At 37.7% G+C, this 12,023-nt stretch overlaps 1 protein-coding gene across 1 annotated transcript in view; it reads right to left on the bottom strand.

Annotated features, from left to right (window-relative positions):
• Positions 1 to 12,023, bottom strand: part of COG5 (component of oligomeric golgi complex 5) — a 300,018-nt gene that overhangs the window by 33,324 nt on the left and 254,671 nt on the right. The window contains exons 15-16 of the mRNA XM_059170806.1: positions 4,385 to 4,495; positions 2,681 to 2,743 (exon numbers count right to left, since the gene is read on the bottom strand). Of these exons, the coding sequence (XP_059026789.1) occupies positions 2,681 to 2,743; positions 4,385 to 4,495 (174 nt within the window). The remainder of the gene's footprint in view (positions 1 to 2,680; positions 2,744 to 4,384; positions 4,496 to 12,023) is intronic.

Genomic DNA, 12,023 nt, shown 5'->3' with positions numbered 1-12,023 from the left:
GCGCCCCTGAAGAATTTCTATTTTTAATTTGTCAGGAGACTTTTATAATCAAGCAAAGTGTAGGCACTTTGTCTTAACCCACAAACTGAACTTTCTCAAACTATGAGCTGTGATCCTTAGGGGTCAAAAAACCAATTTAGTCAATCACTATCAGAATGTTTTAAAAAAGTAATAGATGAGGAGGGCACCTGAGTGGCTCAGTCAGTTAAGTGGCCAACTCTTGATTTCAGCTCAGGTCATGATCTCAGGATGGTGAGACGGAGCCCACTGTCAGGCTCCGAGCTGGGCATGGAGCCTGCTTATGATTTTCTCTCTCCTTCTCCCGATGCCCAGCACCCCACCACCCCACATGCACGTGCTCTCCCTCAAATAAATAAAGTCTTAAAAAAAAAGTAACACATGAACATAGAAAATATAAGCATGTATCACACAAAATAAGGAAAAACATTGTTCTGTGAAACTTTGTTTCAATTACAGAAATACATGTAGATGTATATTCTATACATATACAAGTATATGTGTGTGTATATATTTATAAATTATGTATTGTGCATGGGGTCACAAAGTAAAAACTATTTCTTTTTCTTTTTTTTTAGGTTTTTATTTATTTATTTGAGAGAGAGAGAGAGCACAAGCAAGGTGAGGGTCAGAGGGAGAAGGAGACTCCCCGGTGAGCACACAGCCTAATGCGGGACTCAATCCTGAGACTTTGGGATTATGACCTGAGCCAAAGACAGACATTCAACAACCGAGCCACCCAGGTGCCCCTAAAATCTATTTATTTTCTTGGGTAGTGATCAAAATATGTTTGACAGCTACTGCTAGAAGAGAAGGAAAAAAATGTGGAACTGCGGGAAAAGGAGACTTTGTAAGTTCCCTGCTTGGAAACAAGAATGTTAAGACCTTTTGATTTGTCATATTGGTCTGATTTCTGCTATTTTTAGGATCATAGATAACTTGGAGAACTCTTAATAAAAACAATTATTTTATGATGGAGGATGAGTAATACTTCATCACAATGAGATGAGCACTTTGGGGAAAAAAGAGAATACAGTGAAAACATCCAAGTGCACCCTTACTGTGCTGAGGGAAAACAGACTTGTCTTCTCCTACCTTCCAAATGAATTTAGTGTCCTTAAGTTTGGGGGCCTATTAAATCCCCATCCATGTCACCTATAGACAGCATTTGACCCCAGAAATTCCCTTCTCTTTTAGGATTGTGAAATATCCCCTCCAAAACTTCTTCCTCAGCTCACTGCTGTTTCTTTGTAGCTTCCTTACTCTCTTAAATAAAAGTATCTCTCCTTGGAGTTCATTGGTAGTGTCTGTCTCTGTCTCTCTCTTTTTTAAACTCTACCCAAATTATCTAAATCCAATGAACCGTTGACATATATTATGGTTGTATGGTTATATTGTACCATTTTACAGATGAAGAAACTAAGGCAAGAGATAACTAACTTGTCTGAGGTTCTACGGCTAGTTGAATAGCTGAGACAGCATTCATACACAGGGAGTTTGGCTCTAGAGTCTGCTATACAGTGTTCCTTAAATACCAAAAAAACATTTAGTAAGCCAATGAATGATGATGGCAAGGTGTAGTAGACATGACTCTCTTGAGTCAGTGAGGTCTGAGTTCACCAGCATCAGGACTTTGAGCAAGTTACTATTTCTAAGTTGTGCAACATAGGGATAACAATACACAACTTGAACAGTTGCTATAATACTTCAATATATGGCATGTGACTGGCAAGTAGCAGATGCTAAATAAAGGATATCTATTACTATCATTACAATGAATGATATCCTTTTTTTAAAAAAAAGATTTTATTTATTTATTTAACAGAGAGGGAGATCACAAGTGGGCAGAGAGGCAGGCAGAGAGAGAAGGGGAAGCAGTCTCCCCGCTGAGCAGAGAGCCCGATATGGGGCTTGATCCTAGGACCCGGGGATCATGACCTGAGCCGAAGGCAGAAGTTTTAACCCACTGAGCCACCCAGGTGCCCAATATCCTTGTTTTTTAGAAGAGTTACCCATTGTCAACTACACATGGCTCTGAATCTCATACCAACATCATTTTTTATTAAACTTCCAGAGTGTATTTGTGTTAGTATGTTGGGGGAAAAAAAAAAAGGGAATTTACCCAGATTTCTCACCTTATGGATACACTTTAGAGTATCTCAACCTTGGCATTATTGACGTTTTGGGCCCAGTAATTCCTTTTTGTCTGGGGCTGTCTTGTGCTCTGCGAGATGTGTAACAGCATCCCCAGCACGAGATGCCAGGAGCACCCCACTCCCAGTCATGACCATCAGAAATATCTTGAGCTTTGTTACATGTTCCCTAGGGAACAAAATCACCCTTGCAGAGAATCACCACATTACTGGGATCATACGAGGCTGTAATGGCTGAAGATACAGTGACAACTTGAAGACTCTTGTCTCCCTAGCTTATGATAGAATTCTCATAAGTAGAACACAATCTGTAGACACCAACAGGGTTTATTTTTAAGTTCTAGAAAATATAAACACACATGCATTCTTTCTCTTTAGGATAATTATCAGCAGCTACTTTTGGTGTGTGTAGAGGATTTGAAATTATTTTTAAAATGTGACATCCTGCACTCATCCAAACAATTCTTAAAACCACTTTGATCTACAGCGTCAAAGATGAATTCTTTTACCTTTAGGGCTGACATTATAGTTTGCTCAGCTGCTGGTGGGAAGGAGCTCTGACTGGAAACCACCTAGAACAAGGTTTTGAAACAGAGTTTTGCTTAAGTCTTTTACTTTTATAAATACTGATTTTGGTTGTAACATGATAAAGCTGTTTCCACAGACACACAAAATAGTATAAATACTTTAGATTACATCTCATACATGTTTTAGATACTCATTAGTATATATTAGTTAAGATAGGTTGAAAACTACTTTCTTGTATAAAGCAATTATACTACATAAGGCAATTATACTATATACTTCAAATAATCAAAACATGAAGAATTCTAAGAGTTGGCTTCCCTTTATTCACTTTAGATAGGTTTTAATTATAAAGTTTATAAAGGTTTAATTATAAAGTTTTAACTTTATAAAAGGTCAGTCTAAAGCCATATTTACATTTTTCTTTTAAAAAATTCAATTTTCTCCAGGCTCACTATAATTTTCGACAAGCCTTTAAAATACAAATGTCAAACATTTACAAATACGATACAAATATTATGAAGATTCTGAAAGTATCAATAAAAGCATTGAAATCACCCTAAAGAAAGAGAAACTTTCATTGATTGTGAGGCTTCAGAGTAATGATGAAAGGGAATGGAAAATATTTCATTTATTCTTTATTTACTTCTGTTACTTTTCTGAGATTTACTTGTTAATAACACTTTAAAATATATTCTTTTTAATGTGTGACATACACATTTTTGGAAACTCCTAACTGACACAGGACTTGTTAAAAATTGATGTAAATAAATAGTCACATAATTATTCTAAAATGTAATTGAGCATATTAAAACTTAAAATAAAGGTCATGTTCTCAAGAGCATCCCCTAACCTTTGGCTTCCTTCAAGTCTTCTAAATATTGATCTCTCTACTTAACTAAATATTTTGGAAATGACTTATAAAGAGAAAACATGAGCTATTCAAAAGTCAAGGATTGGGTCGAAAGTGTTGCTTTCTTGGTAATTATAAATACAGTTCATCTTAGAAATAATACATGAAGGCAAACAAGTTAACATTCATCATAAAAAAAATAGCAAATAGCAAACACTAGTAAAACAACAGTAACAATAGCAAAAGGGATATATATTTTTTACTTCCAAGGAGTCATCAGTGATTATATCATAAAAAATAAGTGTTTAATGCAGTTCCTTCCCTCCTTCTTTGTGCAAAGATGGAACCTTTGCTAGTTGGAGGGATTAAGAGTTCTTATGAAATTATGCTTTTTTAAAAAAGTTTTTATTTCTTTTCAGCATAACAGTATTTGTTGTTTTTGCACCACGCCCAGTGCTCCATGCAATACGTGCCCTCTCTAATACCTACCACCTGCTTACCCCAACCTCCCACCCATGAAATTATGCTTTTTAATTGGTATGAAACACATATGATTTACCCTTAAATCATTTGCTCAGTAAAGTTGATTATACCATTCAAGCCTGATGATCTAGAGTTCATGTTTTAAACCAAATGTATCGAGAAAAATGACACAAATGATAAAGGCCAGGAACAGAAACTGTTTAAAAAGAGTTCCTTCTGCAACCTATTTTACAGTCATCACGTTTTCATTGTATTCTTGGCCAAAAATTAAACAATAATTCCTTGCTGTCTAAATTTGAGGTGAAAAGAACAAAGCTGAAAGTAAAAGAAACTAAAATAAAATAATGATTACCTTTGTTACTGATTGGTGCAACTTATACAGTGAATTCACTACTGCCACGTTTCTTCTCTGCCCTTCTGTAAGAGGCCCAATCACCTGGCTTGCATCTCCTTGTGTGGAGAGCTGTAAGAATTCAGCACAAAAAGAAATGACCAAAATGACAGTTCATATTTAACTGGGAAGCTCATGTCGTCCTAACCGTCCCCAGCCAAAAAAAATTTAAAAAATGAATGTTCACTGGAAAACTGGAAATACTCAGATCAAGTGTTGGACTTCAGGCACAGCCAGAAGGAACCTCTGTGGAGAGAACAGCATGAATGGGGAAGCCCAATCAGCCCAAATGTATGCACAAGAAGATAATCTTCCATCAATACTTCAGAGCTGACAGACCTGAGGCACATGTGACCCAAAAGCCCAGTGTGTGCTGGTGTTTTCACACATCAGCGCAGTACTCTTGGAATATGTTCTGGCCACTGCCAATAGTCCTTCCACTCAAAAACTCAGAAATAAGCCATCAAGACAAAACAAAAAAGAAAAGTAAATAAAGGAAGGGAGGGAAGGAGGAAAGAATGAAAATAAGCCTCCATCCTATTTATATCTGACAGCCATCATACTAGTCCATGAAATGGGTGGTAAAAGAGGGTTTTACTTTCATTTTTATACATTTAAAATTTTGTTTGGAAAAGGAAGTTAGCTAAGATGATACTGTATATGGATGATCAGTAGAAGTACAGTTAAGAACTTTCTACTCCTCACTTTTTAGTTCTGAATACAAGAGTTTTAGGAGAGAGGACATGTAATGCTTTAAGAGTTAATGTAGAATTCCTGTAGTTTGATGTGAGAAAAGAATCCACATATAAACTGTTCTCATACCGATCAGATTTTAATCAAGTCCTCTGTAAAAAAATTTTTTTAAGAGATTCACTTATTTATTTGAGAGAGAGTGTGTGTGCATGCAAATGGGGGGTGGGAGAAAGAGAGAGCATCTAAGTGAACTCTCTACTGTGCATGGGGCCCAGAACGGGGCTCAATCCCAGGACCCTGGGATCATGACCTGAGCTGAAATCAAGAGTTGGATGCTTAACTGACTGAGCCACCCAAGCACACGTGTAACAAATATATTTAAAGGTGAATTACATTTGAGTAGGACAAATAAAAATGACTTAAGTCTACAGCCTCTTCAATAAATGGTGCTGGGAAAACTGGACAGCCACATGCAGAAAAATGAAATTGGACCATTTCCTTACACCACACACAAAAATAGACTCAAAATGGATCAAGGACCTCAATGTGTGAAAGGAATCCATCAAAATCCTTGAGGAGAACACAGGCAGCAACCTCTTCGACCTCAGCGGCAGCAACATCTTCCTAGGAACAACGCCAAAGGCAAGGGAAGCAAGGGCAAAAATGAACTATTGGGACTTCATCAAGATCAAAAGCTTTTGCACAGCAAAGGAAACAGTTAACAAAATCAAAAGACAACTGACAGAATGGGAGAAGATATTTGCAAACGACATATCAGATAAAGGACTAGTGTCCAGAATCTATAAAGAACTTAGCAAACTCAACACCCAAAGAACAAATAATCCAATCAAGAAATGGGCAGAGGACATGAACAGACATTTCTGCAAAGAAGACATCCAGATGGCCAACAGACACATGAAAAAGTGCTCCATATCACTCGGCATCAGGGAAATACAAATCAAAACCACAATGAGATATCACCTTACACCAGTCAGAATGGCTAAAATCAACAAGTCAGGAAATGACAGATGCTGGCGAGGATGCAGAGAAAGGGGAACCCTCCTACACTGTTGGTGGGAATGCAAGCTGGTGCAGCCACTCTGGAAAACAGCATGGAGATTCCTCAAAATGTTGAAAATAGAACTGCCCTATGACCCAGCAATTGCACTATTGGGTATTTACCCTAAAGATACAAACGTAGTGATCCAAAGGGGCACATGCACCCGAATGTTTATAGCAGCAATGTCCACAATAGCCAAACTATGGAAAGAACCTAGATGTCCATCAACAGATGAATGGATCAAGAAGATGTGGTATATATACACAATGGAATACTATGCAGCCATCAAAAGAAATGAAATCTTGCCATTTGCAACAACATGGATGGAACTAGAGCATATCATGCTTAGCGAAATAAGTCAAGCAGAGAAAGACAACTATCATATGATCTCTCTGATATGAGGAAGTGGTGATGCAACATGGGGGCTTAAGTGGGTAGGAGAAGAATAAATGAAACAAGATGGGATTGGGAGGGAGACAAACCATAAGTGACTTTTAATCTCACAAAACAAACTGAGGGTTGCTAGGGGGGAGGGGGTTTGGGAGAAGGGGGTGGGATTATGGACATTGGGTAGGGTATGTGCTTTGGTGAGTGCTGTGAAGTGTGTAAACCTGGTGATTCACAGACCTGTACCCCTGGGGATAAGAATATATGTTTATAAAAAATAAAAAATTTTAAAAAAATGACTTAAGTCAACTCTATGAACGTGGATACAGATCTCAACATGTGAAAAGCTGGGCTTTTAAGAGAACTGAAACGAAGATCATCTTGCCTTTGTTATAGAGAGTCAAATAAAGTCTAGGAGAAAGAAATACTATTTTGCTTTCTACTTTCCTTTGATGAACACACACACATCCATTTATAAAAACTGAGCTCAACTCCTACTTTATCAATTCCTACTTGTAGTAGTAAAATACAATTTAAAAATATTAAAAACTGCAATTAAAATAAAGGGAATATTCCTTTGTTAACATTACAACCCATGATGATGGCTATAAAGTCAACATAAGACCTTTTGACATCAGGTTAAAGAACTCTAGTTTATCGTGCCTTTCCTTATGGACGTGGTCACCAACTTGTAATCCAGTCGAGCTCTAAAACTAGAAAATAAAGTGGCATCATCATTGGCACCAGCAGTTATGGCCAACTCAGCGTGTTGAATGTTAAATATGTATCTCTCGGTAAAGGGCATCTAGAAGTTATGAACTCAGCTATACAATTTTTTAAAAAATCCAATCTCTCTTACTTTTCATGAGATTCTCTCCAAATAATTTTGAAGTAGTAACAAAGAAATGGAAAAAGGAAAGAATTTTTCTTGTTATTTTATGTCTATTTTATGTATTCCATACTTATAGAAGAGATAGTCTTGCTGCTAGAAAAGCATGAAGATCCTATTCTTACTGATAACTGACTACATTTGAGGGGTTTAAAAGTAGTGAAAGGCCTGTCAGACCCGTGATAACGCTGTAATAAAAAAATCAAATTGTAACAAATGCTGGCCAGAATGTGGAGAAATCAGAACTCTCATACACTGCTGGTTAGAACGTAAAATGGAGTGGATACTTTGGAAAACAAGTCTGACAATTTCTCAAAGATGAACACAGAGTGACCATATATACCCAGCAATTTGACTCCTTATTATATAAACGAGAAAAATAAAAACAAATGTTCACCAAAAAATGTGCATATAAACATTCACAGCGACATCATGCCATAGTGTAATAGCCCCCAAATGAAAACAACCCAGATGCCAACTGATAAGCGGATAAGATGTAGTCTAGTCATACAATGGAATGCTGTCCAGCAAAAAAAAAAAAAAAAAGAAGTTCTGAGCATGCAAAAGGTGGATGAACCTTGAAAACATCTTAACTAAAAGAAGCCACTCACAAAGAGCACATATGGAATGATTACATTTACATGAAATAGCCAGAAAAAGCAAATCCAGAGACAAAAAGCAGATGAGTAATTAGGAGATGGGCGAAGACAGTAAATGGGAAGTGACTGCTAATGCATAGGAGGTTTCTTGTTGGGGTGAGGAAATGTTCTAAGTGAATATACTAAAAACCAGTGAATTGTACACTTACATGGGTGAATTATATTTTAATAAAGCTGTTTTTTAAAAAAACTATAGAAAGAAAAATCCCTAGACTTCAACGGTTAACTGCTGGATGCCTCAAGCCTTATAAGGACTAAAGTAAGATGGCTAAGTTGGAGACCTACAAAGTTCTGTGAAGAAAATAACACACTTAGGGTGTCTGGGTGGCTCAGTCGTTAAGCATCTACCTTCAGCTTGGGTCATGATCCCAGGGTCCTAGGATCAAGTAATGAAAAATGCATTGGGCTCCCGGATCAGCAGGGGAGCCTGCTTCCTCCTCTCCCCCTCCCTTTGCTTGTGTTCCCCTTCTTGCAGTGTCTCTGTCAAATAAATAAATAAAATCTTACAAAAAAAAAATTACACCTAGAAGAGCAAAACATTGATGACATAAAAGAACTAAACATGCAATATCACTGTGCCAAAAACAAAGAACAAAATTCAAACATCAAAGTGAAATATAACACTAGAAGATTAGAAATTTAAGATAATCTGGTGCTAATCCTCGTTTCATAGCACAGAATATAGTCAGCCCAACATTTGAGCTTGGTGGATCACCCTGCATCTCTCCAACACCATTCCTGCCATGACCATTTTGGGGAAATAATTTCAAATTTACAAAATATTACAGAAATAAGAATAGCGCAAGGAGCACTCATAGACACTTTACCCAGATTTACTTATTTTTTTCTTAAGATTTATTTATTTACGTTAGGGGAAGGAGGTTCAGAGGGAGAGGGAAAGAATTTCAAGTGGACTCCCCACTGAGTGCAGAGCCCCACATAGGGTTTGATCTCATGACCCTGAGATCATGACCTGAGCTGAAATCAAGAGTCAGACACTTAACCAACTGAGTCACCCAGGTGTCCCTAATCAGATTTTTTTTTTTAAGATTTTATTTATTTGTCAGAGAGAGGGAGAGAGAGCGAGCACAGGCAGACAGAATGGCAGGCAGAGGCAGAGGGAGAAGCAGGCTCCCTGCCGAGCAAGGAGCCTGATGTGGGACTCGATCCCAGGACGCTGGGATCATGACCTGAGCCGAAGGCAGCTGCTTAACCAACTGAGCCACCCAAGCGTCCCAAATCAACCCTGGCGATCAATGGGGTGACAGATGTCGCAGCCAGATCGCCCTCACATCCCAGGCGTCCCAAATCAGATATTTTTAACAAAAACTTTGAAAAGTTCTCATAAACTCTTAGCTATACAGTCATATCTATACTTAATTTCCTGAAAGTGGTAAACATGCCTGTGTAATTACCAAATTAATTTTTAATGAGGAATTTATATTAAGATCTTTTGATCTAATAATGTTTTCTATCCAATTTTGGGATTCACAGCAAAAAAAAAAAAAAGGACATACGGGGCGCCTGGGTGGCTCAGTGGGTTAAAGCTTCTGCCTTCGGCTCAGGTCATGATCCCAGGGTCCTGGGATCAAGCCCACATCGGGCTCTCTGCTCAGCAGGGAGCCTGCTTCCTCCTCTCTCTCTGCCTGCCTCTCAGCAGGGAGCCTGCTTCCTCCTCTCTCTCTGCCTGCCTCTCTGCCTGCTTGTGATCTCTGCCTGTCAAATAAATAAATAAAATCTTAAAAAAAAAAAAAAAAGGACATACAAAAAGGCTAAGTATTATTATTATTATTATTATTATTATTATTTTAATGAAAAGTATAAAGGGCAAATATTTGGCTCTCAGATTGTCACTCCCCTCCCATTCATAAAGAAGACATGAGTAATCAAGCCATCCTGTTTACTGTCTCACAAAGACAGTGCTCCAGGTAGCAATGACCAATTTCTTAAACCCGACACAAGGGATGAAATCAATTTGAAATCCCTGATCTATGTCATATCAGTTTTTCTAGACAGATGGTCCAATGATTGATTCTAAGCATACTCATCAATGTTTTCTAGGTCAAGAGATGCTAATGAGCAATATATTACAAGAGCCTCAAAGCTGCTATATCCTTACTTATCCCACTATTAGAAATGTATCCTAAGAATATAATACTTACAGTTATATGCACAAAGATAATGTTATTTATGAAACAGAGAAACTGGAAAGCCCCACATGTCTAAGATTAAGAGAACAGTCAGGTATATACTAGGTAATTCACATTATGTTAGAAAAAACAATCAGAGGTGCTTATATTATTGAGCTAACTAAAAAAAAACAAACAGCATATTTGTGCAGGAGTTCACTCTCACAAAAAAACTGGGAAGAAAGTGAACATGTTAAGAAATATTATGAAGGGCGCCTGGGTGGCTCAGTGGGTTAAAGCCTCTACCTTCGGCTCAGGTCATGATACCAGGGTCCTGGGATCGAGCCCTGCATTGGGCTCTCTACTCAGCAGGGAGCCTGCTTCTTCCTCTCTCTCTCTGCCTGCCTCTCTGCCTACTTGTGATCTCTGCCTATCAAATAAAATGAGTAAAATCTTTGAAAAAAAAAAAAGAAATATTATGAAGCATTACACACTGAGGAAAGTTACTAAAATATTAGTAAAGGCACCATGGGATTTCATTAAGTATCTAAAAAGGTATCTAAAAAGGTTCATTTGTAGAATGCACTTAGAAACTGTTGCACAAGATAAGTTTATCCAACGATAAAAATAAAGGATGTACAATCTCCATCCTTGAAAGATTTAAGATAATATGACAAAATACACTGCTTTGGTCACTGTTTACCTGCCCAAAAGAAGGTTTGGGGAAAGATAGTTTCTTTCTTCCCTTCATTCATTTCTCCTCCCTTCCTTCCACCCTTCCTTCCTTCCTCTCTCCCTCCCTTTCTTTTTTTCTTCCTTCCTTCCTTCTTTTCTTTCTCTTTCTTTCTGATTTATTTATGTATTTGAGAGAGATGGGAGAGAGAAAATCTCAAGCACATTCCCTGTAGAGCATGAAGCCCAACCATGGGATCATGACCTGTGTCCAAAATCAAGCATGGGATAAACCAACTAAGCTACCCAAGGGCCCCAAGATAGTTTCTTTTGATCTACTATTTTGTGACACAGATGAAAATAATTGGTTTTTATTTATATTTACTTATCAAATGCCTTCATCATAGATAACCTGGCTGAGAGCAAGAAATACAAGAAGTATAATTAAATATCACTTAGCTCATTATGTCAATTACCCTATAAAAACATAAAATTAAACACAGACACTCACAATTAAATGATCAAACATCTCTAGTCTGTAATACATTAAAAATTATATTGTATTTGGTGGGGGCACCTGGGTGGCTCAGTGGGTTAAGCCTCTGCCTTCGCCTAAGGTCATGATCCCAGGGTCCTGGGATCGAGCCCTGCATTGGGCTCTCTACTCAGCAGGAAGCCTGCTTCCCCCTCTCTCTGCCTGCCTCTCTGCCTACTTGTTATCTCTCTCTGTCAAATAAATAAATAAAATCTTAAAAAAAATTATATTGTATTTGGAACCCAGACATAGGGCATGTTTCTGCAAACATGCAGCAAAGGACAAATTCATAGATTTATGTAGCAATTCTCCATTTCCCTGTCATATCAGCTTACCTAAACTTCCCTGACAAATGAAACTAATTTTCTTAGATGCTAAAACCGTCAGAAAATATTTCCAAGAAAATCTTGTACAGTGTATGTCATATTTTTGGGGTTTCATACATAAGACACACAGAACAGGTAAGCAAATTCTACTTAAAATGAACCAGTGCATGTGTTCACTACTGTTCCAGTGAGCCATGTTTGTGCAATGACACATTTTTGTTTCAGAAGTCACTTCATTAGAGCTTAGCGG

Source organism: Mustela lutreola, chromosome 4 (genome assembly GCF_030435805.1).
Source record: "Mustela lutreola isolate mMusLut2 chromosome 4, mMusLut2.pri, whole genome shotgun sequence".
NCBI classification, from domain to species: domain Eukaryota; kingdom Metazoa; phylum Chordata; class Mammalia; order Carnivora; family Mustelidae; genus Mustela; species Mustela lutreola.
This window is presented reverse-complemented; position numbering and strand designations above follow the sequence as displayed.